The 25,722-nt window shown below is 37.4% G+C and overlaps 3 protein-coding genes across 7 annotated transcripts; 2 read left to right on the top strand and 1 right to left on the bottom strand.

Annotated features, from left to right (window-relative positions):
- Window positions 1-305: 305 nt before the first annotated feature.
- Window positions 306-8,952, bottom strand: LOC140778367 (folate transporter 1, chloroplastic). Of its 2 annotated transcripts, none has more exons than XM_073123040.1 (11): window positions 7,679-8,952; window positions 7,494-7,585; window positions 6,223-6,299; window positions 5,552-5,645; window positions 4,528-4,621; window positions 2,988-3,061; window positions 1,885-1,998; window positions 1,683-1,754; window positions 1,514-1,534; window positions 1,223-1,290; window positions 306-636 (listed from the first exon to the last, which is right to left on the bottom strand). In XM_073123040.1, exons 1-11 carry the CDS (start codon window positions 7,794-7,796, stop codon window positions 504-506), a joined length of 957 nt encoding a protein of 318 aa, XP_072979141.1. In that variant the 5' UTR covers window positions 7,797-8,952; the 3' UTR covers window positions 306-503. The 2 variants fall into 2 exon arrangements, with proteins under 2 accessions (XP_072979141.1, XP_072979142.1); XM_073123041.1 differs by having other exon boundaries at window positions 7,509-7,585.
- Window positions 8,953-12,892: 3,940 nt separating this feature from the next.
- LOC140777236 (BEL1-like homeodomain protein 7) lies at window positions 12,893-18,736 on the top strand. Of its 4 annotated transcripts, none has more exons than XM_073121199.1 (5): window positions 12,893-13,147; window positions 14,499-15,585; window positions 16,782-17,158; window positions 17,257-17,317; window positions 17,749-18,736. In XM_073121199.1, exons 2-5 carry the CDS (start codon window positions 14,680-14,682, stop codon window positions 18,385-18,387), a joined length of 1,983 nt encoding a protein of 660 aa, XP_072977300.1. In that variant the 5' UTR covers window positions 12,893-13,147; window positions 14,499-14,679; the 3' UTR covers window positions 18,388-18,736. The 4 variants fall into 4 exon arrangements, with proteins under 4 accessions (XP_072977300.1, XP_072977301.1, XP_072977298.1 ...); XM_073121200.1 differs by lacking the exon at window positions 12,893-13,147 and adding an exon at window positions 13,163-13,353; XM_073121197.1 differs by lacking the exon at window positions 12,893-13,147 and adding an exon at window positions 13,163-13,585.
- Window positions 18,737-21,945: 3,209 nt separating this feature from the next.
- Window positions 21,946-25,096, top strand: LOC140779666 (uncharacterized). Its single transcript, XM_073124860.1, has 2 exons — window positions 21,946-24,144; window positions 24,284-25,096. Exon 1 carries the CDS (start codon window positions 21,988-21,990, stop codon window positions 24,106-24,108), a length of 2,121 nt encoding a protein of 706 aa, XP_072980961.1. The 5' UTR covers window positions 21,946-21,987; the 3' UTR covers window positions 24,109-24,144; window positions 24,284-25,096.
- Window positions 25,097-25,722: the final 626 nt, after the last annotated feature.

Below are 25,722 nucleotides of genomic sequence, written 5' to 3'. Positions count from 1 at the left end.
TAAGTTATTCTCATATTTAATTTAATACTAATATAAAAAATAATAATTCTATTTAATATGACATAAAAGTAATATTAAAATAGTAAATAATAACGAAATTATATTAAAAATTAGTGATGATATTACTCTTAAGTATAAGTTAAAAATTATAATAGTAAATGATATTTTTTTATTATAACTTTGAATTTAAAATACCCTGTATATCCATAATATAAGAAAAAAAAAAACCTATGCGTTACTCTGCGAGTTAATATGAGATTATAAACTCACTCACACTCTGTAAAACAACTTGTAATAGTGGAGGATATAAAAAGGAATTGCAGGGTAAATTGCTCCAGCAAAACGGTTCAGCTTATTTCAACAAGTAAACAAAAAAGCTGAACGTTTTTAGCGAAAGACGTAGTTCGCCAATATATTCGGGGTTTTTCATGCACACCGTGTAAAATGAAATCAAATTAATATAGAAACTTACATACAAAAATTAACCAAACCAGTGGGATGCATCAGTCGTGCTCCCTGGTTAATCTGAGTAGCTTCAGAACATTTTCATACACAACAAATGTTACTGACGCAGCTGGAAGATTTTTCAATAAGTTGGACGTGATGCCCTTGTAAAACCCACGAATGCCCTCAAACCTGCAAAATAAGTTCCATGAATAATTGTCTTCCTATAGATAGGCTGAGTATTTAGGAAAGGAGCATATTGCAGTCTATGGAACCACTCTGAAAAAATTCTTCGTTTTGTATCCCAACTCATTTAAGAATTAAACCTTTCAAAAGACAAAAGAAAAGGATGCCTTTGATGGAATGCCCAACAGCCTGACAGTCACTATTAAAGAATCGCATAAGATTCTGAAGAGATAAGATTAGAATTTGATAGCAGCGTTTATCTTGTTAACAGGCTGATATTAACTCAAGTCTAGCAAATTAAACGACTGGTTACCACATACATGCTCAGTCTCACCCCCACTGATATCACACCATCTAACATTTGCACCATGCTTGAACTACACCAATCGTTGAGCTTACTAGTCTCCTATGAATCATCCCATTTAGATGTTTCATAATTAACAGATGATCTCAGGCCAAAACAAACAAACCATACCTTTTCTTTTACTTTAAAATGAAATGAGAGAAAAACATTTTTTTGCTCCAACCAAAAACATTTGGGAAAAGAAAAGACAAGTAGTTGAACAGAGGAAGGGGAAAGAATACCATTTACCTCGCTGTTTCCTTCACAACATGTAAACTATCCAAGTATTTCGGACTTCCATCACTACTAGGTCGTTGCTGAAATATTGTTATGAGAAAAAGTGAATTTATGCAAGAAAAAAGGACAATTAGTTTCATGGAGAAAGTACTATTTGCTATCTAACTCAAAGGGCACACACAATTTACTCTATATACTGTTGTTATTGGGATGACAAGTCATGGTTTTGACTTTTAAGATTTGGCCCGAACATCAAACTGTGAAAAATGATAAAGCAAAGGGAAAGTAGAGAGAAGTTGGTACCTGTAACCGGGTTCGAATAACCTGCACAAGGACAGACGCATTCACTTAGCTATGCGCAAATATTTTACGTAATAACAGCACAAAATATAGGTATAAGATCAACTGCTTCAAGGTCTCTACATATTTACAGTAAAAGGAAGACAACAACTAGGCTTAAAGAGAAGCTTGCCTGATACGGGTATGTTAGTAGGATTGCAGCAGCTTTTGAAGAAGCCCCAAGTGAAGCGTAATCAAAAGAATTCTAGCAGTGAGAAATATGAAAGAAGGAATATTTTCAAGTTAATGTTATTGACCAAGAGTTAGCATAGGTGCATAGCAATGAGCACCGAAAAGCAGGCAATACAGTTTGAGTATGGCTTGGTTTACAATACCAATAAGTGATCACCATCAGTATAATTTCTTGTGCCTACTCCACTCTTAACATGAATAATGGCATCACGAAGTTCTTCATAAACAGTAAACTGTATTGCACCATGAGTAATAACCTGTCAATAAAATGGACCAAAGAAAAAGAATCATAAGATAGGCTTGAGGCATTGGAAATTGGAAACTGGGTAAAACAATCTATCAAAAGCATACTCTCCAAAGGCCAAATAACATGAGAATTGTCTGGTTAATGCATGACTAATCAGTTATTTTTCACATAAGACAAAGATATACATAGAAGTAACTTCAGGTACCTAGGTGTCAAGGAGAATTTGACATGGGACCCTAGGTAATCTAAAGTTCCTAAAAATTCGCTATGAAGCACAGACACTTCAAATAGAATGTTGTGTCCGTGTCTGACACTTGTCGTACACTGACATCCGTCAGACACTTATTGGACACGTATCGGATATTTCTACATTGTATCCTATTTTAAAAAAATAATAGAATAAATTCGGGCACTCTTGGGACACTTTTGGATACTCTTAAGACACTTTTTAGGGCTAATATTTATCATATACTATAAAAGTTTATAACAGAAATTATCTTCTGCAGGAATTCTCTGCATATACTATAAAAATATAATACAACAATCACAAGTTATTGCATCCAATAATTATTAATACAAATTATTGTAACTAAGTAATAATAGTTAGTTAGTTATTCTCATAATATCAAATTGTATTTTCACATATTAGTATTATTATTTTTGACTTTGTGGTATTGTTACAATTAATTTAAAGGGGGGAAAGCTGTGTCAGCTAAAACCACACAAGCTTTGAGTAGATAGCCCTCCCACTAAATCAATAGATAAAGGGCAATCCAATTAGTTTAACTTGATTTTATGATGACAGACCAATTGAGATACAACTGACTTCACGGTGTCAGTTGAGAAGTTTATGGAAACAAATAGTGAATAAAGACAATGTTTAAGATATCACATAACTGAGTATATTAAAATCCATTCCAGTACACTTACATGTTTAAGATAATGGTTTTACAAACGATAGGCACAAGGTTCAAGAATGAACAGCTGAAAAATACGTACAAGAAAAAGTCCAGGCCCGAGCCCCTTATACAGTGCGCGCCATCCTTCCTCTTTCAAAATGGTTCTCAAAGCATCTGACCTTATCATGTTAAATAGCAAAATCACAAAGCATTTATGGATGTTGGAAAGAATACTGTGTAGCATGGTGAACCATCAAATATAACTTTTTAATTTACATAAACTAGAAAACCAAGATACTATGAATATATCAGTGAATAAATAACCATTTCCTAATTCCTGTAAATCATTTACTAGATATGAGTCAATTCTAAGGTAGAGAAGTTGACAACAGTATAATAAATAAATAAAAGTTTCTAGCAAAGAGTAGAATAGGTAAAATTGAGATCACATGCTAAACAGACTGACAATCTTAATTGCATGATATTTCTAATATATACCCATGGATGCAGGATAAAAGTATAAACAGATGGACATATCATGAATAAGTAATCTATTGTAACTTGTAGCAATCTATCTGCTAGGGACACTTCTTTTTAAAAAAATTGCATATACTCAAAAGAACACTGAATCTTCAAATAGCACTTTTATCAAAACAACAACAGGAGGTCTATGATCCTAACTATTAGGTCCTTTTAATTTCTTTCTTTTAAGGAGTACATTGTTGTCCTTCCCATCAAATTTCTACCATTCAGCCAAACCTCTTAAATTTTTCAGTTGACTCCTCTTCTTTTTTCTCTCCCACTAATCAACACTCAACAAAGTGAGTCGTTTGACTACTTCATGAGATGTTATAGATTAGAAAAACCTTGGTTTCAAGCAACAGGGGAGATTCCATATACCCATCTTTTACTAGATTCAGACGTTTGCATGTTCTCAGGGGTTAATAAGTGGTTTGAGTGTTCAATCCAGGCAAGTAACCCCAAGCTTAACTTTTACGGCCTGATACTAAGGGAAGGAGATCACCCTCTATTGTCCAGCCTAAAAGCCTTCAAGATCATGGATTCTCATGCCAGTGGCCATGTGCAACTTTATGAAAACAGTTGTGCCAATGCGCCACATACTAAAATGGTTATTTTCCTAGTAATCTCTGAAAATTGCCTTACAAATGACATATATTTGCTTCCTCCAGCTTTTCACAATGCCAATTCTCTTCTCATATGTTTCCTTAATCTTATGTTCAAGTTTTTCCTTTTTGACCATTCCATTTAATTTCTTCTAAATAGTAATACCCCCTTGATAAATCTTCTCAAATTGAGCACGTTGTCCTTATCTGTAGAAAAGATTATATCCTCTTTCCACTTTATCCAGATCCAACGTACACTGCACAACAGGAGTTTCATTCCTCCAATCAATAGACAATTATTAATAATTAAAAGCATTCTCCATATCTTTTGCATATTGACTCTTTACTCACCTCAACTATATCTAGGCCAGCCCTAACATCCATGATTACTTACTATAGATTCTATGGTAAGTCATTCATCGCAAAGTTTCTTGCTCATTTGGATTACAAATCTTATCATAGCAACATCAATACGTTCAAGTTCACAAATAAAAATATGATAATAGGAGAACATACTATAAAATCCAGAATATGGTTGATGATGATAATTAGGTGTCTGAAGCTGCAATCTTGTTTTTACAACCCAAATAGGATTAGTAAACAAGCATACCTGATAAGTTCACCAAAAGAAGGTTGTTCTGTCAGTCAACATGCAAAAATGGTATTTTAAAGCAGATAATAGTTATAAAAAGAAAAGGTGCGTCCAGTGCAAAACAATGGAGCATGGATAGTTGGGTATGAAATTACATTAAAATATATGTATATTAGCAAGCAAACAAAACAACTTCTTGGTGTTTAATCTCAATTATGTAGAAGAAAAGGTCAATTAAAATTGAAAACCCGACTACCGTTCACTATATACCCTTGCCCACTTTGCTGTTAGGCCGTCCCACCTATTTCATGATACTTCCTGCTGTTGGCAACCACTAATATTGGGGTTGCAAGCATGTGTCTGCGTACGGAGAGAATCCATCCAGTCAAGACATTTGGACTGGTAATTACTATTGCTGCACCATATTCTGTCATTCCTAAGCTCCTCCAGACAGAAGTTGCAACTCTCACCTGCCCACCCACCTACCCACCCTCCTCTTCGTCAACAGGCACCAGCCTTAGTGTATCACAGGCTGCCTAAACCTGGCCATCTGAATTCCTTTTTCAGTTTTGAGTACCCTTGGCTAGACATGTGAAGTGAAGACTTAGAATCATCATAACAAAAATTGCAACAAGACTTTACTGTCCAATGTGGCATGTTGAGTGTCGAGACACTAACTATTAGAATGTAACCCAGTAGCCAATATCAACATGTGCATTGCCCATATAACTATGGAATTATGTTAAAGGCTTAATGGACAATGTCTGTAATCATTAATATAATCTTCCCCCAGCATAACACTAAGGAGAAGACTAGGCCCAAGAGGAGCTTAGCATGTATAAGTTAAAGAACTAACTGAAACATGCCATACAGTTGGTGCAAAGATAAGCTGACAACAAACATAACCGAAATATTCTGAGTCTCGGTAAGGGAGAAAAGTGTACTGACCAAAGAACCAGCTTCTGCAGCTGAAACAAGATGATGCCCTGGGCTGAGCTGTTTATCATTTGCATTATAATACCTCTGTTTTGCTCTGCTATAGCTACAGAGTAAAAAGCCCATCCATTAGGTGACATACATACTAACAGAAATTACAAGAGATAATTATATACCAATTATAAGAAACAAAGAATCTAATTAGATCAGCAATCATAAGAATATTGCAAATTGTAGGATATTATTTATAAATGAGAATCTGTAATGACATCTACTATGCTAATGGAAACAATACACATTCAGCAGCCATGAAAGCATGATCTGATCTTGACAAAGGTTCTAGGTATTAGTTTCGAAATCGGGATCTGCTACGTGAAAAAACAGTGCATATTAGTCATCCTATTAGCCACTCCTGTATCTATTTTTTAAATTCCATAAAGTGCTAAATTTTGTTATAAATGCAGGAATATTCTAAAGAATTATAAAATTGATAGAAAAACAGAAAACATCTTCTGCTCTCTCCCTCTCTTCTACAAATTTATATTAAAAAAAAATTTGGCATATCAAAAACTCCTAGCCACAGACCTATAACAATTTATAATTTCCGAGTCATAATACTTAAAGCACTGATGCATTTTGCATATGAAAGAAAAATAAAATGAAAAAAGTGCAAGATATCTTACAAAAAGAAATACAGGCCCCAGGAAACACTTGATCCAAAAACTGCAGGATAGAAACCTGCATAGAGCCCTCTCAGACCCTACAAAGATGCAATGGCAAAATTACAATCAGATAAAATAGACCAGACCAGGTGGAAAATATGAACACATAAGAATCAAACAAGAGAAAAGAAAAAAAAAACTTTTGGACAACAAAAGGTCCTGATCCAGAAAAGCCAAGAGCAAAAGGTTGTCTCCATTTCACCAGGTCCACTGTTCATTGGATTCAAAGAAAAATTGTCCACATAAAAGATTTTATATTCTTTTCAAACATAAGAAGTTAAAATCTCAAACAAAAATTGTAGCCCCAATGCAAGTTCAAACCACAGTCTCCTACCATATAGTTCTTACTTCTTAGATTTCCAGACCAACTAAGGTATACGCTAAACACAGATCATTGAGGGGTCATGGTGCCCCTTCATCAGCGAGAGCACAGTGCCCACTCACTGGTGAACCTGGCTGTGCATAGGCTGAAGAAGGTAATGAGTGGGACATGGGTTATGTGTGGATTGGAGAGGAAGGGTGAGTTGGGAAGAAAGCATGACGACCTATGTAAAAATGTTATGGAGGTAGGACTAGTGTTTCTAATTTATGCCAAAATTTTCAAGATTTTGGCAGCTAACCAGAGTACTTAATTACACTCTTTCGGGTATCCAAACAGGTCTAGAAATCTGAAATTCAAAATTCTAAACTTTTAACCAACTACTCCATTAACTTTGGAGTTGCTAAGCATCCCCTTAGTTTATAATAGAGTTGAAGAAATGTAACCAGCAATAACAGGAACGCAATGACTATATTATTTAGTAATCATTCAAGTTAGAGGTATATTCATCAGCAACATTATTTAAATATTATTTGCGATCTAAAGAATTAGCATAAACCAGATCCCTGAGTTCAAGAATTCACATCTCAGATTGGCTCATAACTTTCCCAGCGGAGAGTAGAGCACACAAATTGGCGCCCATCACTCTATCTGGTCAAAATTTTCTTCAACATATCATCACTATCTTCCTACTCATGATTCAAACCCAACCAATGTGACTGGATTATTCTTCACATTTTCTCTATCTTCAAGAAATATACCTAAGCAATCCATGCCCTATTCTCAAGTAAACAGATCCCAACCGCATTACATCACAAAAATTTAAGATATAGACCTAATCACGTGAAACTAGCTGATCAGAAGGTTCAAGAAACCCCAAACTGACAAGAATCTACCATTGAAGAGTGAATACCGATCTAGAACCAACCTCCATTCGTGCGATCGTGTAGATGGCGTGGCCCGTGTTCTTGTACAGCGGCAGACTCGACACTCGACCATCGCTCGCTGTCACGAGAGGAGACAAAGAGATAGTACAAAGGAATCAAAGACTTTGGAATACGATAGCATTTGATGCATCCAAGAGGGTGGGAGAGAGACCTTGGAACCTTGTACGGACGACGTCGAGCGGGTGGAAGGCAGCGACGGTGGCGAATCCGGCGACGGCTCCGGCGGCGGCGTTCTCCCACTTCCATTTCTCGGTGTCGGACACCGACATCGCGGAGGCGGCGCTTTTCCGCTACGGAGGTCTCGGACAGCCGGTGTATGCTAAAAGTATTTGGAAAATTTGATACGGGCCTAAGCCTACGGTTAAACTCTTATTATGGATCAACTTTTGTGGCCCATATCAGCCCACGAACTTACTATAGCGCCATAAAGTGTATCATTATTGTTATTATTAATTGCCTATGAGGTTGTGAGTCATAAATTATTGAAGAAAAGAATGCCGGTGATCTAGAAGCTCATTAATGATGAATAATAATAATAATAATTAAAATCAATCAGGCTTTTAAAAGTACTTTCTAATGAATGGTTATTTTTCTAAAATAATATATTTAAATATTAAATTATATTAATATAAGTATTTTTATGTGAGTAGAGATATTTGCTGATCTAGAGGTTGCCTTGTTCCGCTACCCAACAACCACATTACAAAGCTCTAAGAAATAGAAACAATATGACATACGCTTGGGATCTTAAGTCATTTCCACACCAAACAACCCACATTACTGAGGCTTAACAAAATAGCAACTCGAATTTCATACGCATGGAATCTAATCCCTTTCCACATTGCTAGTTGCCTCGCGTGATTATAATCTAAAATGTCGCACGTTTTCTTTATAATTGGTATGACAATTTAATACCACAGTTGTTACCACGTCAACAATAGTGGGAGTGAGCTCCTTCCTCCTCTGCACGCGGACCACTAGAAGGTAGACCGGGTCAGCTTGACCATTCTTTATGCAGGAACGTGCGATACATGGAGGTCGTCGGCAGTTCTTGAATGGTTGTCGTACAGTTTTCCTGCACACTTGGATGCAGACGATACCCGCCTCTTACTTTTCTACGCGGTCTTTGGAACTCACCGATGCTTCCAGAGGAAACTACGACGAAAGCAAGCCAGAAAGTATATATATATATATACGCTGTCTTCTCCATTCCCATTCTTTCTCAACGCAAACTTCTCTCTCTTCTCTCCTCTCCTCTCTCTTCCTTTTTCTCTCTTCTCTGTAGAGAGATGGCCAAGTATGTGGAGTTGTTCGATATGGGAGTTAGGATTGCGGCTAGATTCCACTCGCACTGTCCGCAGACGGCCAGGATGTACTACAAGCCGCCGCAAACAACGGCAGCCGGTAAAGCCTGTGACCAGGACGGCGGCGACTCGTCCATCTCCGTCTCCATCTCCGCCGCCTTCGACCGGGTTCCGGTTTCTCCGATGAGTTGCAGAGGGGAGGGCGTTGGATTTGGACACGAATTTGACACGGCCCAAGTTATTCTTTATTCTGCCGTTTGATGGTAGCATCGAAGAGTTTAATAGTTTGTAGCAAATGTAAAATTCGACAGATGACAGATAATTTATACACACGATTCTTTGTTGCCTTGTATGCATGATTTGTTTGCTACCGTATCTACTTATCTAGCAGTGCCCAAGTGATGGGGTTTCAATTGAGGAGGTTTGAGATGGGTTGGTGTGGAAATATGGGGATAGTTGACAGGGTCTCTGGTCTTGATTAATTACAGTACTAGGAAGGGGTCGATAAATTTCTTTTAAAAGAATTGAATTATGATCAAAGTTGAATGAGAAAAGTCGTAGAAAATATTGTTTTAATAATATGCCAATTAATTAACTAACTCGAAAGCATAGTCGTTAGATAGACCAAAAATAATTTATATTGTCGTGCTCACCAATATGGACCTCAGTTTTGCTCCGCTGGATGATTAAGAATCAATTGTTAACGAATAATTAAGCAAAACCTATCTCATTAACAACTCAATGTTAAAATTCAAACTACTTAATCCATAAAAAAAAGATAAAGATTCCCTTAATTGAAAGTAATATATACGATAAAGAATAAACACACTTTTGTATTTTATTTCTTATGAAATGATATCCTTGCAAAAATAAGTCTTTGTTCATTTTAGGAAGGATAAAATTGTTTATTCCAAAATAACGGCTAAATATTATAATAATTATATTCTAAAATATAAATACTATTTATTAAAATTATATTTTATATCGTGCACTAACCTAATTACTAATTTACCCTAAATTTAACTATAACCTCTCTTAAATATCTAATTATAATTTATTATTCATCTCTTCTCTCTCAAATATCTTATTATAATTTATCACTTATTTATACTTTGTCTTATCATATTTTTATTTTACACTAAATAAATAAAATTTAGTTTAAACAACACAAATGACAATAATTAAATATTTTCATAAAAATATGCACATTTTAAAAAGTATTATTATTATTATTATTATTAAATATTGTTTTAATTGTATATACTTAAATATAAATATTATAATAGTGCTTAATTGATATAGTATTTAATTGATATATTATATCTTATATTTTCCTTCTAGAATAAATTTATTAAAATATTTGTATACCTAACACCCTTGCATTACATAGTTTGTTGGCATCACACACCTATCTTAACATTGCAACTCTTTGGCACTGCACACTTACTTTAATACTGCATACTTTGTTGTTAATAATTGCACACCTACTTTAGCATAATAGCGGTGCAACTCTATTGGCATTGCATACATATCTTAGCTATAATAACAAATTAATTTTTGCTATTTCTATTCTTCTTTGTTCTGAATGTGAATAAGACCTCAAGGGTTTCACGGGATATTCATATAAAAACTGAGTACTTTGCCGGCTATTAAAAATATAAAAATTAGAAGAGTATGCATATAAATAAGTGATTTTACAAGGGTCAAAATGTAAAAATAATACCTTTGGTTTTACCTGTTGTTGGTAAGTTATTAAGATACATGCGAGGCCCAAAAGAATATGGACGGCAGCCCATATTGTCTGTGGACTGCCAAGTACCACGGTTGTACAAAATTCCTACAGTCAGGAAAGCCCAGAATCTTTTATGACCATCCATGTATGCTGTGCAGAAAAATCTCTAATTCTTTTTTAATGGATAAAGACGGAGGAAAAGCACGGAAAACAGAGGAGGGGGGCGAGGTGGAACGTAGGAGTAGAGAAGGACAACAGGGGATGCCAACAACTACCGAAGAGACAAAAGAAATCAATAAGAGCGATTCCACGGAACTGTTTTACTAACATCTTTCTTGGGCTCACCAACCTCTTGTCTCTCCCTCTCTCTCTCTCTCTGGTCCATTACTCATGAGTTAAAAAAGACAAGACAAAAAATAAAAAATCTTGCAAGAGGACAACCTCTTTTTATCTCTCTTGCAAAGCTCGAGGGGTGGGAGGAGGAGAATAAGTACTCAAGACTATGTTAGCATACTAACATTACATAGGCACGTTTGAGTTCAAAGCAAAAGGAAGCACATCCCAATGGAAATCAATTCAATTCAAACAGCCGTACCTTAGCACACAATCTTAAGCTCCCATTGTCACTGCTGCTAGTCCAAGGCCCAGCTTTTGACTCCCCACCCTACATTGATTGATGGCAACAACTTGGATCATCTCCCTGCCTCTACCGTAGGAATTTCCTGTAACCCAGCTTAGGTACTTGGGGGAGGGGGTTCTAGGTGCATCCAGCCACCCGACGACTCTGGCTCTGGATCGTTATGTTGGCATGCATTTGGATTCAATAGCAAAATAAAAAATAATGTTTGGTTCTGTTCTGGATCTCATTCTTCTTTATGATAAGTGTGATATGCTCAACTTGTAAGAAAAGTTAGTGCAAGATGGTTTCTAAAGAATCCAGATGAGAACACTTTCCACAAAGGAGGGACCATTGAGTTATCATCAAAATGGGGCCAAAGCATTAAATAAAGATAAGAGAGAAAAAGAAAAAAAAAAAAGAAATTCAAACTCCATTTCCCTTTTCATCTCTCTCTCGCTCTCTCTCTCTCTCTCTCTCTCTCATTTTTCCACCACTAATATGAGCATTTCAAAAAGGGAGATAAGGAGCAAATGGAAATGGACAAATTCCTTTATAGGACCTCATTAGTGGAATAGATGGACCCCCACCACCATGACCAATTTCTGGGACCATACTGTGTCAGCAATGGGGAATATGTTTTAATTTGCTTGGCTCCAATTCCCTGTGGAAAATCTGGGTATCTAACACAATTATTCTCTTGGAGAATTAGATCCGGGGCTAAATATAGGATTGCATAACTTTTCACATTTCGAGTGTAAATGTTATTATTATTATTTTAATGCATATGAAGTTACAATTCCATAAACAGATAGTGTAATAGCTGAAAAATCTCTAAACTTGCCGAAAAGCCATTTGATTGGAAAATCGATAGTTACTAGGAATATGAAAGTTGAATGTTAAATAAAGACTAACTGCATATGCCAAGCAGAGGAGCCCTTTAGTGCAAATTACTGGAGCTACTATTAATAACAGAGCAGCCACTTCTACTCATAGGAGCAGCAACTCTATATAAGTTTTTTTTTTAAATTTTTGTTAGTGTAAAGAATGCCACAGTTTCTAATTTTGTTTTGGCAATTTGACATTAAAAGAAGTAGATATCTTGATTAGATTACTCTACTACCAGTTCTTTTCTTCTATAGCAGATTATAATATGAATGAGGAAGTACCCACCATTAATCAGGTTGCTAACAAATTTTGTCTCATTCAATGGTATTCCACTTTAATTATCGTTATTCCTTGGAATAATCTTGATGCATTCCTTGCTTGACCGGTAATAGTGCTATTAAATTATTTTATCCATAGCACTGGATTTTATTTAAATATTATTTTATCATTCTCATCCAGTATTAGGCTGCAACCTCAAAGTTAATTTTCATACTTTATTAACTTTTTTCTGTCATAAAAAGATTTTAGTGCATCAATAAAGTAAACAAAAAAAGAAGTCATACTTCAATAAACTCGTGAAAGGCGAGGGCAAAACAACACTTATCTATCACCCAAATAATAATGCTCCTATTCTAAAGCAATCCTCCACCAAATTTAATAAAAGGTGGTTAGTAGAAGAGGTCTTTTTAATAAGGGATGATTTAGAGCAAGGAACCATTTATTAATATGTGGTTTGGATTGTGAGATGTCAGCATCCTTCCCCATGCTTAGGAATCCAGGATTGATAAAGGCAGGTAGAGAGAGAGAGAGAGAGAGAGAGAGAGAGAGGGAGAAGGGAGAAGAGAAAAGGAAGAAGTGGGTGCATGGAACAAAGGTTGGACACAAATGGGGTTTAAGAGCAGGTTTTAGGTCTACCAACTGGTAGTTAGGAGATTGAACACCTTAACTATACCAACACCAACTCTCAAAGGAGTGAAGGAGATTTGAAGGAACTTGGTATGTTACAAACTTGGCCAAAAAGTGAGGTAAAAACTTGTCAAAGAATACAGAAGAGAGAGAAAAAGAGAGGAAAAAAAAAAGGTACCTTTGCATGCCCTTTTAGAAGAGGGGTGTGTGTGTGTGTATTGTTCTCTCACGTGCAAGATAGAATGTTTGGGTTCTCAACTTGGTGATGATGATAATGTGATGAGGAGAGAGAGAGAGGGGGAGAGAAATCGATTAAGATAAGTAGACTGCTGTTGTTATTGGGGTAGTGAGAGTATTTTATTAGGGAGCAGGGAAGAAAGGTGAGATTTTTTTTTTCGTTTTTTTTTCCCCTCCTTTTGAATCCTTGGGATCGGGTTTTGTCCCCGTACTGGGAGGATCTCCCACAGCAAGATCGGCTGCGAATTCTTGCTTTCTTGCTCCCCATAAACCGCACAGCGAACCCTTCTCTCTTAGAGCCCTCAGGCTCTCTTCTCTCTCTCTTCTTCTCTCTCTCTCTCTCTCTCTCTCTCTCTCTCTCCTTTTCGTCTCAAGGTACTTAATTTTATGTTTCCACCCATTTGTTTATTTCTATTTCCGTATGGGTTTGTAGATAAGGTTATTCTTTCTCTTGTGGCTGCGGGGTGCACCAAAAATTCTTGCTTTCTTTTTGGTAAAAGCTGTCATCTTGACGAAATTTCGCTTCCCTCCTCTGTCAAAATTTGGTTTTTTTGAGCTGCTCTGATCACGATTTTTCGGGAAGTTGGGTCTATTTTATCTGTTCCCTTTTTTTTCTTTTTTTTTTTTTACAATTTTGTGTATTTATTTAGTTGGGGTTAGTGGAGTTTCTGAGTGGTCTGCAAAGTTTTATTGGTGAAGGGGTTTCTCTTTCTTTACATGATTGTTGAAGCAAAGCCCTTTTGCTCAAAGATAGAAGGAGGAAATGAAGGATGTTATTTTTAGGATCTTGGTGGTGGTGGTCTGCTTTTGATTGCTTCTAATTTCCTGAACTATTTGGAATTTAGATTCTGAAAAAAAGAGTAAAATCTAACTCATTGCTGTGCTTTTGGAATTGTGGATGATTGGCCATCAGCTCCTTATTTCTGTTTGAGGACACGGAACAACTCAGAGTGGGGCATCATTAGTTGCCCCTTTTGATCACTCCGTTCAGCTATATTATTTCTTTCATCAGCGTTTCTTCAAGAATTCACAATTTCTTTGTTCAACTTTGTGTCAATCCTTAGATAAAATGGAGATATTTTTCTTTCTCGACTGTTGATCGTAATTTTCTGGTCAAGAATGCTGCTGATCAACAGAATAAAATTTTACTCACAGATAATTTGGAAGTATGTTTGTGGGCATAATATTGACTTCTATATTGAGCTTCTTCTTTTTTTTCATGATCGCGGCTATGTTTGCGTTTTGTCTGCTTGTGTGATCATTTCTCATCATGCTCAACTTTTTGCAGTTAACTGATCTCGCAAAGAGTGAAGACCTCATCTTTCAATAAGACGCAGTCTCAAAAGCCTCCCTTAATCCTTAGGACAGTAAAAGCTACGACTTTAATCTTACTGATGTGATGATCCATCATTCAGTTATTTCTATTGCTAAAGAACCTGGCCTGCTGCTAATTGTTGGCGGAGAGAAATATGGCTACCTACAATTCCAGCTCTGCCAACCAAAGGGATCCCGGACATCCTCCGTATCCAGAGTCATCAATTGCAGGCAACATGGTGCACCTTAATTATTCTTCTTCTTGTTCATATTCAGATGCGTTCTCAGGCAATGTTCAAGCCCAGCAAAACTGTGTCCTTCTTCCTCTTCCATCCACCATGGTTTCACAAGGCTTATTTGCCGGGGTCCCTAACATGGTAGCTTCCCATCTTGGTGACCACACTTATACAGGCCAAGGAGATAGGAGAAACGAGATGTTGTTCATGCAAACAATTGGTGGGCCTATGAATGGTACAGATGATCTTGTTCGTGGCTCTATTGCTGATGATCCCCAGATGGGCTTGAGGGCGCAATCAGTCATCTTAAATGGGCAGAACTTGTCTTTGCAGCAGTCAAGTATCTCAACCATGCAAAACCAAGGATTGTCACTTAGCCTGAGCACGCAGATTCCGATGCCGCCTTACCAGTATCGGCCCTCAGGTGCAGACATTTCTTTTCTTGGTCCAAATCGGTCAATTCCTGGGAATAGTGGATCATTCAGAGATGGAAATAACATAAATAAACAGATGCATTCTTATCTCTCTCCTCATGGACAGTCAGATCTCACAAACTCCATTCCAAAGTCAAAGTATCTCAAGGCAGCACAAGAACTACTTGATGATGTTGTTAATGTCAAGGAGGCTTTGAGACACAGAGCAGATAAAAGTCAAAGTCTTGCCTCTGCTGGTACTGCGGGTTGCAACGATACTGACAAGTCAAAGAGTGAGGATAAGCCTTTAAACCACCAAGAGTACACTGCCAATTCTTCAACTGAGATCTCACCCTCTGAAAGGCAAGACCTTCAGAACAAAGTAACAAAGCTATTAGCTATGTTGGATGAGGTCTGCAACTGTACCTTCCCCTCTGCATGCTATTTGTTTAGTACTATATTAATTTAGTTTTATTGGTAAGATTCATGTAAAAGTTCTGTTATGGTTATAATTCAATTTATTAAAAACATAGTAATTTGGATCAGCATTGTTTTCGGTGAAACACTTTTTAATGTATTCGCTAAATCATTTTTCTTTCATCAATTGTACCAACCACCAAACATGTCATCTTTCTAAGTTGTGCTATTATATGTGTTGCTAATTTCTGGATTATATACTGGTTAACTAGTTATGATTCCTTGGAATACCAGTACTTGCTTTTAATGTATATAACAAACATCCTTCTCCTTTCTATTGTTTACTACATTAATGGACCATCAGGAGGATACAGTTTTTTTCCCTTTCAAATGTTTAAAGAAGTAAACTCTGATTAAAACAAATTGTGATTGTAAATTGGTGTCTTCATCCTTTTCTGTGTAATTTTTTTTCCTCTCCTCAGTTTTATACTTCATAATTTTGTTCCTTGCTAGTTCTTTTCCCAAGCGGTGTTGAATGCCTAATTCCTTTTTTCAGTAGGTGTTAGATAGTAGTAGCTTTTCATTAATAATTTTTTCCTTAAAACTTGTCCTTTATCTAATGCTGATAAATTTGCATGGTTTATTATCATTTGCATATCTAAGAGCATCAGACTGCACCATCATATCATCTTTGGTGTAGTCTTATTTTCTTAGATGTGAAATCATTCTGAACATAAGATGCTTCTAGCAGGTAGGGAAGCACTGCACTTGTATTGGGGCATCTTATTCTTAAATACTTTGTAACTGATTTTGCTATGTTTTGGTATAATATGTATTTACTCAAGATAACTCTTAATTATTATTCTGACCAGTTATGTTGGTTCAAACAGCAACATATAACATGAAGTAGTTCTTGAAATATTGTACCGTGATGAAGCTGTCTTAAGAACAGTTATTTTGGATTAAGGAAAGAAAGTTGTGATCAAATATTCAGTTCATTTCACATCCATAAGTCCATGCTGTTAAAGGATTTTTGAATAAGGCCCACAACATTCTTAGTCCTTCTGAATACCTGTTTGTTACTTTGTATTGTTTGACATCCATTACATCAATGAGATTGTAATGTTATTTGCAAGTAGGACTTATTGCTATCATTTCTGATTAAATTGTAGTTTTCTCCTTCTACAATAGGTTGATCGAAGATACAAGCAATACTACCATCAAATGCAGATTGTGGTGTCGTCTTTTGATGTAATAGCAGGTTCTGGGGCTGCTAAACCTTACACTGCACTCGCCCTTCAAACAATCTCTCGGCATTTCCGATGCTTAAGAGATGCCATCAGTGGCCAGATTCGGGCTACCCGTAAAATTCTTGGAGAGCAAGATACTTCAACCAGCAAAGGTAGTGGAATATCTCGCCTCCGCTACATAGATCAGCAGCTACGGCAACAGAGGGCGATGCAGCAGTTCGGTATGATGCAACAACATGCTTGGAGGCCACAAAGGGGGTTACCTGAGTCATCTGTGTCAATACTCCGCGCTTGGCTGTTTGAACATTTTCTCCATCCGTAAGTTACTAAAACTACCTTTTGCAGTTTTACGAGCAACTTCTATATTATGTTTCTTCAAACTAACTAATAATGTGATTGTGGTATCTCTTTTCTAGTTATCCCAAGGATTCTGAGAAGCTCATGCTCGCGAGACAAACAGGTCTGACAAGGAGTCAGGTGTGTTCCCTTTTATGAAACTTGAAAGATGCATGTGTGTAGGATTTTATGTTCCCTTTTATAACTAGGCAATTATTGGGAATATTTTTATATTTTGTGATGCCCGTGTGTAGGATTGATTGCTGAAGGAGTAAATGAGATTAACGAAGCTTGCTACTTTTATCGCATTCTGGACCTATCTTTTTTACTGATGAATGAATCTTGCGTTGCCTTATACCTGCACGCACAACACTTCTTTTACTGGTTTTTCAGCTCCTCTGTCTAGCAATGTGCTTTTGCTGCATTGCTTCCTATACACAAGGCTTATCTTGTTCTAGATTCCAGTACTCTTTGTTCTGGTTGCAGTAATCTTTCAATATTTCATACTAGCGTTTCAAAAGGTTGCCATTTTCATTATGTAGGCTGATCAAATTTACTTGTCCTTGACCCAGGTTTCGAACTGGTTCATCAATGCTCGTGTTCGTCTTTGGAAGCCTATGATTGAGGACATGTACAAAGAAGAACTTGGCGACAACGAGATTGACTCAAATTCTTCCTCAGTGAATCCACCGAAAGATAAGGGTGAGATCAGATCCTCTGAGGATTGTGAAGACCTACGTAGCCCTTCAGATGAAAGATACCAGGCGAGCCAATTCAGTTCCTCCTCGAAGTCAGCTGTCATGCCCACCATGGTTCTGTGCGGATCTTCTTCTGACTTGCAGAATAGTGCTAGCGCTGTAGATGGTTATGTGAATCGTAAGCTGAATGATGAAAGAGTTAATGGTGATGATTGTAGACTTCTACAAGATGCTATCACCAACTCAGATGGGAATGCAAGGTTTATGTCTTATCAGATGTCCGAGTTGGGTAGCTATGAGAACAGTGGGGTGTCTCTGACATTGGGTTTACAGCACTGCAACGGTGGCCTTTCCATGTCCAACGTTCAACAGAACTTTCTCGCAATGCAAGGGGAAGACGTTTACAGCAGTGTTACTCCTATAGGGACAAATGCAGCAGAATATGATTATCTGAGTGCAGAGGATAGACAAAGGTTTGGCTCAACGCATCTGCTGCATGATTTTGTGGCATAAAATTGCCTATTATCTCTACGTTGCTATTCTGTGATGCCAGAAACAGTGCGGGTGAATCTGGCTTTAGGACAATGCTTGCATTTGTTACACAAAAAAGAATGTTAGCACGATATAGATGTACTATACGAGTGAGATAAGATGGTTGAGGGGGTATATATATAATTTAGCATGTTGTAAAGATAGATTATTATTTTTGTGTAAACTTCAAAGAAGAGAACATGGAAAATTATACCATCATTGTAATATCATCCTTTTATACAAAACAGGATGAGGATAATTTTATTAGATTGTAAGACTAAGGTCTATCGTGAAACAAAGCATGATTTCTTCTGTGAGTTAAAGTTCTGTATCTAAGTATGTTTAACCTCTATGTCGCAAACTTAAGAAAGAGTTTTGACTAATAGTGATCACTGGTATCCAAGCTTTTTGGGTGAAAATTTGTTTCCTTACATACAGTTCTGACTACTGAATTTCTTGAGATCAGACACATTCTAATATATAATCTTCAGAATACATCCTGCCTACTAATTCAAAGCTCTTTTTGATCTGTGATTGAGCTCACTAGATTTAGGAGCTCTGCCTCAGAGGTTGAAATATCTGAAGGGGAGTACTGGACAATCTGAAGTAGATATCACAGAGTCAATTAGTGAGAGATTAGAGGCTTTCCGAAAAGAATGAGAATTGCTTCTGAGAAACAGATTCAAGCAGCACACTGAACTAGACTTTGGAATTGTTTGATGGATCTTCCAAAAGGAATCTATCACAAGCAAATATTCTCCCCAAACAACCTGAGTGTCGTCCCCCCCTCTGTCACCTCTTCAGGCAATTTTTCCTTCTCTCCCACTTTCTCTTCTCCCTGCTTACGGATTAACTCCTCAGATAAGCTATCTTCCTCCTTTGCCAGAGTCTTCTCAGATAAACTAACTTCCTCTCCCTCTCCCTGCCTGCTGCTCTGACCCTTCTTCGCATTCATCAAGAACTCCTGAAACTTGGTCTCGTATAATCCTTTATTGATTATATCCTTGAAGATCTCTGGATGTTGACTTCGCAAGAACTCAAATTCACCATCTCTCATCTCTTCTATCGGAAAGTTGAGGCGCGACTGCATACCGAAGTTTATGACTAATCTGTCGCGGAAGAATGCTGCTTCTTTTGCCGTCCCATAGAAGCCGAGGTTTAATTGTGTCTCACCTGCATTACACCATATTTGGACCCTCCATCCATTCTTCACTTTCTTTACGCCTATGAATGGCTTCGAGGGATGTGTGTCCCTGGGAACCACGGTTGGAGCTTTCAAATTCATTTTAGTCTTCTTCTGAGCTAGAAGATCCTCACCAAGAAGGAACATTCATGAGTTCATCACCCAAAAAGAAGCAACTAGGAGAAGAATTAACCGCAAGCATGGCATGGTGTAACAAAAAGAATCGGGATAGAAGATACATAAAGAAACATCTCCCTCACAAGAATATCATCAAGAAGCCAAGAGATCATGATTCTTTTGGTCGATGCATCACAGTAAGAAAACAATCATTCTATTCAAGACACATTCTCATGTTCATAGGTAGGAACGATACAACCAGCCACCATGAAGAGGGAAAAGAAATCAAGAACCTTCACTCAAGCAAAACCGACCGTCCAATACCAGCAGATGGAGAGAAGAATTAAAAAAGTAAGAGAAGAAAGAGAAGGATCAACACGAGACCTATAGAACTATAGAAGAAGAAGGGAGAGACGCAACCATGTTTACTTACTTTCTCTCGTCTCCAACTCCGAATCTTGTTAAAAATTTCCCGCGAAATGGAATGGCTTTATGTTGTCTACTTGACGATACAACGGAACGGCGCTTAGATAGAGAGAATTTGCTGCAAGAAAGGAAGGAAACGGCACCTCAATGCTCCCGACGCCGACTTCCTTTTTGCTCCCCACAGACGCAGTGATTCTGCAACGTAATTGCTTTAATGCCGACTTTCATGTGTTATTGGAATTTAGTGTGTAATTGAGCCTGTTGTTGCAAAGGATAGTCACAGTGACTTAGTGAGCACAAAATCTAAGAAATTATCCATTCATTATTGGTTTGATGATCTAAAAGAGAGAACTTGAAGTGCTTCTTAAGCATCACTACTAGTCAAAGCAAATGGATTGGTTGCCATGCTTGCTGCTTCTGTGACTGAGTTCTTATCTTTTTTCACTTCCAAGCAAAATTCAATTCTTTCTTTTTCTTCAAAATTTGTAACTATAATATGTTTATATTGTGCATATAAACTTTTCGATGTAAGTCGGGTATGAAGCGTAGAATAGATCAAAACAATTGGATTTTTTTTTTTTGTTGATTCAAAATCATAGCAACCATCATCCAAGGTTAGATAAAATTCCACCAAACTGATGAAATTTACGCAAAAAATAGGGGAGAACAAAAGCTTGAAAGGACATAGTAATTTGTAGGCAAGTGGATCACACAGCCATCCCCTGGAGTAGCACTGCAGCTACTGCATTCAAGCACTCTCTCCTTGTAACCACTAGATATAAGCTCCTTCAACACAAGCAAGGCTGCAGACTGCTTCACTGCTTTGCATCAGCTCAAAAATCATCAGACCCAAGAATCAAGAACAAGGGAAGATAGTATAGAAAGATGTCGATTCTAAATTTAGACTGAAGTAAAGGTAGGATAAGAGTAATTTATACCAGAGAGCAGGAGAAGAATAGGCAGAGAAAGCTTCTTTTTATACATGGTGGTATATGTAGCTAGCAAGATAAGATACTATCCAAGTATTTTTAACCAAAGATCTGTTTGACAGCATAAGATCATGTCAAAGATGTTGTAATGAAGGTAATGCTCTGTCTAAGTATGATTTAACTCACATGCACAGGGATGCATGGTTCAAGATGAGCCTATTAGCTCAGTATGAACACATAAGAGGCTACTAATCTATCTTTAGCATTAAATTTTGATTTCAAACAGTAATATCATTCCCCTGTCTATTATTTAGATTTCTTTTTTATTATATAAGAAAGGTAGGATTTGTATTAGGTACTCTTTGTGGTTACATAATTCTCGTTGCTATCGGTAAGCAAAAGCCATCCAAACGGTGGTGCTAAAAGGCCTCTTGCCAAGTAGATCCAAAATCAATATTTCTCTCTCTCAGAGATTACTAATCAGTCTACTATTTTGTTAGTTTTTCGATAAATATATTTCACGAAAATATGAGAAATGTAAATTTAAAGCTATTTACAATCATCAATAATGAAAATTTTCATTCATGACGATGAATGCTTCTCGTTCAACACATTAATCAGCAATTCGGAGTCAGTTTCTACCTATACACAAACTATCCTTTAAGTTTAGAGCATGAGCTCTTTCATTTTGTCGTATTTTCTCTCTTATTTTTCTCGTTTAAATATATGATTTAGATTTTTTTAATTGGAAAATAAATTAAGGCCCATTTACCCAAATATTTTTTTAATTAAAAAGAACTAAAGGACCATTTATCTAAAACGGGTTGGGTTTAATAAATAGATCCGTAGAAACTAAACCCGCATCCGTTTCTTTCAACCCTCCCATCTCCGACTCACTCCCCAGAGAAGTCGAGCAACTGGGAAAGAATGGCGTCGCCTCTCAGAATCGCCACCCGACTCTCCCCTTCCCGCTTAAACTCAAACCCTGTCAAAACCCTAAACGTGCACCAAAACCCTAACCCTAAACTCGAAGAGATCCTCTCCGCTCTCGATCGGGGCCCCGGCGCCGCCGTTCCCCTCCTCGACGCCCTGTCCTCCGCCGCCGTCGTCTCCGTCCTCTCCGAATGCAACCAAAGAGCACCCAAGTTGTCTCACAAGGTCGTCGATTTCCTCCTCCGCAGACCGAATCCCAAGCTCTCCTCAGAAATCCTCGCTGCCATGATCCACACCTCGGTCCGAAACTACCAGACCTCCCAAGCCCAGTCCTTGATCCTTCGCATGGTCCGCCGTAGAGGCGTTTCCAGGTCTGAGATCGTTGATTCTCTGATTTCTACTTACAATCGTTTGGGTTCCAATTCCTCCGTGTTCGATCTCCTGATTCGCACCTACGTGCAGGCGAGGAAGGTAAGAGAGGCGGCAGAGGCTTTTCGATTGTTGAAGGATAAGGGAGTGTTCGTGTCGGTGAATGCTTGCAATAGTCTTCTCGCTGGATTGGTTCGGATCAATTGGATCGACATGGCTCGGGAGATTTATAAGGAGGTTCTGGAGATGGGGGTAAGTTTGAATGTCTATACTTTGAATATTATGGTCAATGCCTTGTGCAAGGATGGGAGAATCGAGGAAGTTGATTCCTTTTTGCTGGAAATGGAGAAAAGGGGAATTTCTGCGGATATCGTGACAAATAATACTCTGATTGATGCACATTGTCGTGCTGGTGGATTGGATAAGGCGTTGGATTTGCTGAATTCCATGGTTGGGAAGGGATTGAAGCCTGGTGTGGTGACCTATAATTCTGTTCTTAATGGGTTGTGTAAGATTGGGAAGTATGAGAGAACAAAGGAATTGTTAAGTGAAATGTTGAACAACGGCTTGGTGCCAAATACTTCTACGTTTAATATTTTGCTCGGCGCACTCTGTAAGAAGGGTGATGTAAAGGAAGCGACGAAGATCTATAATGAAATGCTGCAGCAAGAACTTGTTCCTGATATGGTTAGCTTTAGCTCTATGATTGGCTTGTTCTCAAAGAAATGCGATATGCATCAAGCACTAGAGTATTTTAGAGAGATGAAGAGTGTTAGACTGGTTCCTGATAGTGTAATCTATACTATGCTTATTGGTGGGTTTTGCAGAATTGGTTTGATCTCCGAAGCTCTTAAGCTGCGTGATGAGATGGTGGATCGTGGTTGCATGCCTGATGTGGTCACTTATAACACAATTATGAATGGATTGTGTAAGGAAAAGAGGCTAGTGGATGCTGATAGGCTTTTCCAGGAGATGATGGAAAGAGGGGTTGCCCCTGATTTTTGCACCTTTACAACTCTCATTAACGGGTGCTGTAAAGATGGCTGTGCAGAGAAAGCTTTGGGGTTGTTTGAAATGATGCTGCACCAAAGTTTGAAGCCAGATATTGTTACTTACAATACATTGATAGATGGTATGTGCAGAGAAGGTGACATGGAGAAAGCTAACGAGTTGTGGGATGATATGCATGCTCGAGGAATCTTTCCCAATCACATCACTTACAGCATTCTGATTGACAATTACTGTGAGAAGGGAGAAATGGCCGAAGCATTTCGGTTCTGGGATGAAATGATAGACAAAGGCATTTTGCCTAATATTGTGACGTATAATTCCATAGTTAAAGGCTATTGTTGTTCTGGTGACACATCAAAGGCTGAAAAATTCTTTCAAAAGATGGGCAAAGATAAGATATTTCCTGATACAATAACATACAATACTCTCATACATGGTTATGTAAAAGAAGAGAAGGTGCAGGAAGCTTTTTCTTTGCTAAATAAAATGGAAAGTGGAGGGGTGCTTCCTGATGTTATTACATACAATTTGCTCATAAGTGGATCTTGTGAACAAGGGAAGATGCAAGAAGCTGGTTGGATCTTCAAGAAAATGATCATGAGAGGGACTCAGCCTGATAGATGTACATATACAACCTTGATAAATGGTCACGTTGCTGCTGACAACTTGAAGGAGGCATTACGGCTTCATGATGAAATGCTTCAAAGAGGTTTTGTACCTGATGATAAGTTCTGATTTCTTGATTCAGATAGTTGGATGGTATATAGTCAGGTAGGACTTCTGGGTTTTATTATATCCATATAATTTTGCCAGCACATGTGAAAGTTGGATACAATGGAAAATTGTACTAGAAATGTCTTGCAAAGTGAAAGAATTTCTCAGAGAAATATCTGGTTCTTGCTTTTGGCAGAGTTGACAATGGATGGCTGCCAGACGATGTCAAAGTAATCTCCAAATAAATAAAAATTGCAAGAGCATGTCAGATTCTAATAGGATGGAAGAAAATTCAGCATGATAGATCAGTGTACAATCTATATGTTCAACAGTTTCTGCTGGATGCTATAATTTTGGGGCTTGCTTTATCATGCTCTTTTAGCGGGAAATCTTCATCATGGAACTAAGCAATCTGCTTAATTTCCTGACAATTAGGAGTGATCAAAAGGAAGGACCAAGGATAAAGGAGTGAAACTAGAATTCTTTTTCTGAGAAGTTAGGCCAAAAAAGGCTAGGAGTACAGTGAGAACTGAAACAAAAAATTAGATCGCAAATCAGCTACCACTCCTATGCAAAACATATGCCATGCCTCTCTTGCAGTACGATTGGCAGGATTGTTTTATCCCCTCTCGATGAATACAAATGTCACAGTACCAATTGAAGACTTCTTCACCAGATTTCCTTCACCAACCAATCCAAGTCTTGTGGCCATACCAAGCATGGCAAGAAGGAGCTGTATGAAGGAGATAACCTAGTACCTCATTCAGAAAAGGAGGAGCACAATGTAGCAGTGGAGAATTCTTCTGAAGTACAAGAGGAAGAAGAAAGTTTTATTGGTTGTTTGAACTTTGGAGTTAAAAAATACCTATATGTAATCCTGAATGTATCATACAACTACCCATCTTTCTTCTTAATATGTGTACTTGCACAAATCTTTATCAGCCTAGAATTCTGTAATTTTGATCCTCTGCTAGACTGAGAGCTTGTTGGTTTAACTTGTTCTTTCCATACTATGGGTGTTTTACTGTTATACTCTCAAATTTTTTGGCTTAATAAGGTTGGAATAAATAGGTTAGTTTAATATGGTTATTCACATTAAGCTTAATAAGGCTGGTTGCTATTTGCCAAAAAGGAAAAAAAAAAAGGTGTTGATATTTGCCATTTCAGCAGTCAAGTCTAGCCCGGCCCATTGAAGCCAAATGGGCTTAAAAGATTTGCAAGCTCAGCCCATACCAATCCACCTTAGAGTTAAAGATCTTATCGTTTCCTTTGATCGTTTTCTAGTACAGAGAGAGAGAGAGAGAGAGAGAGAGAGAGAGAGAGTATATGTATATATTGTTGGTAGATACTGTGTTGGCAGTAATATATGTGAATATATATGAATACTTGCCTCGGAAGCAATAAATAATACTTGATATAAAGGCAATAAAGTAAAAAATTTACTATAGTGACACAGCAAACTGATGTAATGCATCACGCCAGTAGAACTTTTTCCTCTTTGTTTCAACATTCTATGATGAAATAAGGATGAAATAAGACGTAAGAGAACACATCTCATTTATTCTTATTCATTCTATAATCAAACAATAGTTAGAGATTACATTAACTTTACATAATTGTATTGCCGATATTGCT

The sequence above is a fragment of the Typha angustifolia genome, chromosome 15 (assembly GCF_048772165.1).
Source record: "Typha angustifolia cultivar Huaian chromosome 15, ASM4877216v1, whole genome shotgun sequence".
In the NCBI taxonomy this organism is placed as follows: Eukaryota; Viridiplantae; Streptophyta; class Magnoliopsida; order Poales; family Typhaceae; genus Typha; species Typha angustifolia.
This window is presented reverse-complemented; position numbering and strand designations above follow the sequence as displayed.

Excerpts from the sequence above, each read along its gene's own strand:
- LOC140777236 (XM_073121199.1), top strand. The coding sequence starts at position 14,680 with ATGGCTACCTACAATTCCAGCTCTGCCAACCAAAGGGATCCCGGACAT. Across the intron at positions 15,586-16,781 it reads TATTAGCTATGTTGGATGAG|GTTGATCGAAGATACAAGCA; the intron begins GTCTGCAACTGT and ends CTTCTACAATAG. Across the intron at positions 17,159-17,256 it reads TTTGAACATTTTCTCCATCC|TTATCCCAAGGATTCTGAGA; the intron begins GTAAGTTACTAA and ends TCTCTTTTCTAG.
- LOC140779666 (XM_073124860.1), top strand. The coding sequence starts at position 21,988 with ATGGCGTCGCCTCTCAGAATCGCCACCCGACTCTCCCCTTCCCGCTTA.
- LOC140778367 (XM_073123040.1), bottom strand. The coding sequence starts at position 7,796 with ATGTCGGTGTCCGACACCGAGAAATGGAAGTGGGAGAACGCCGCCGCC. Across the intron at positions 6,300-7,493 it reads TGGAGGTTGGTTCTAGATCG|GGTCTGAGAGGGCTCTATGC; the intron begins GTATTCACTCTT and ends GCATCTTTGTAG. Across the intron at positions 3,062-4,527 it reads ACCATATTCTGGATTTTATA|ATGCTTTGAGAACCATTTTG; the intron begins GTATGTTCTCCT and ends TGATAAGGTCAG.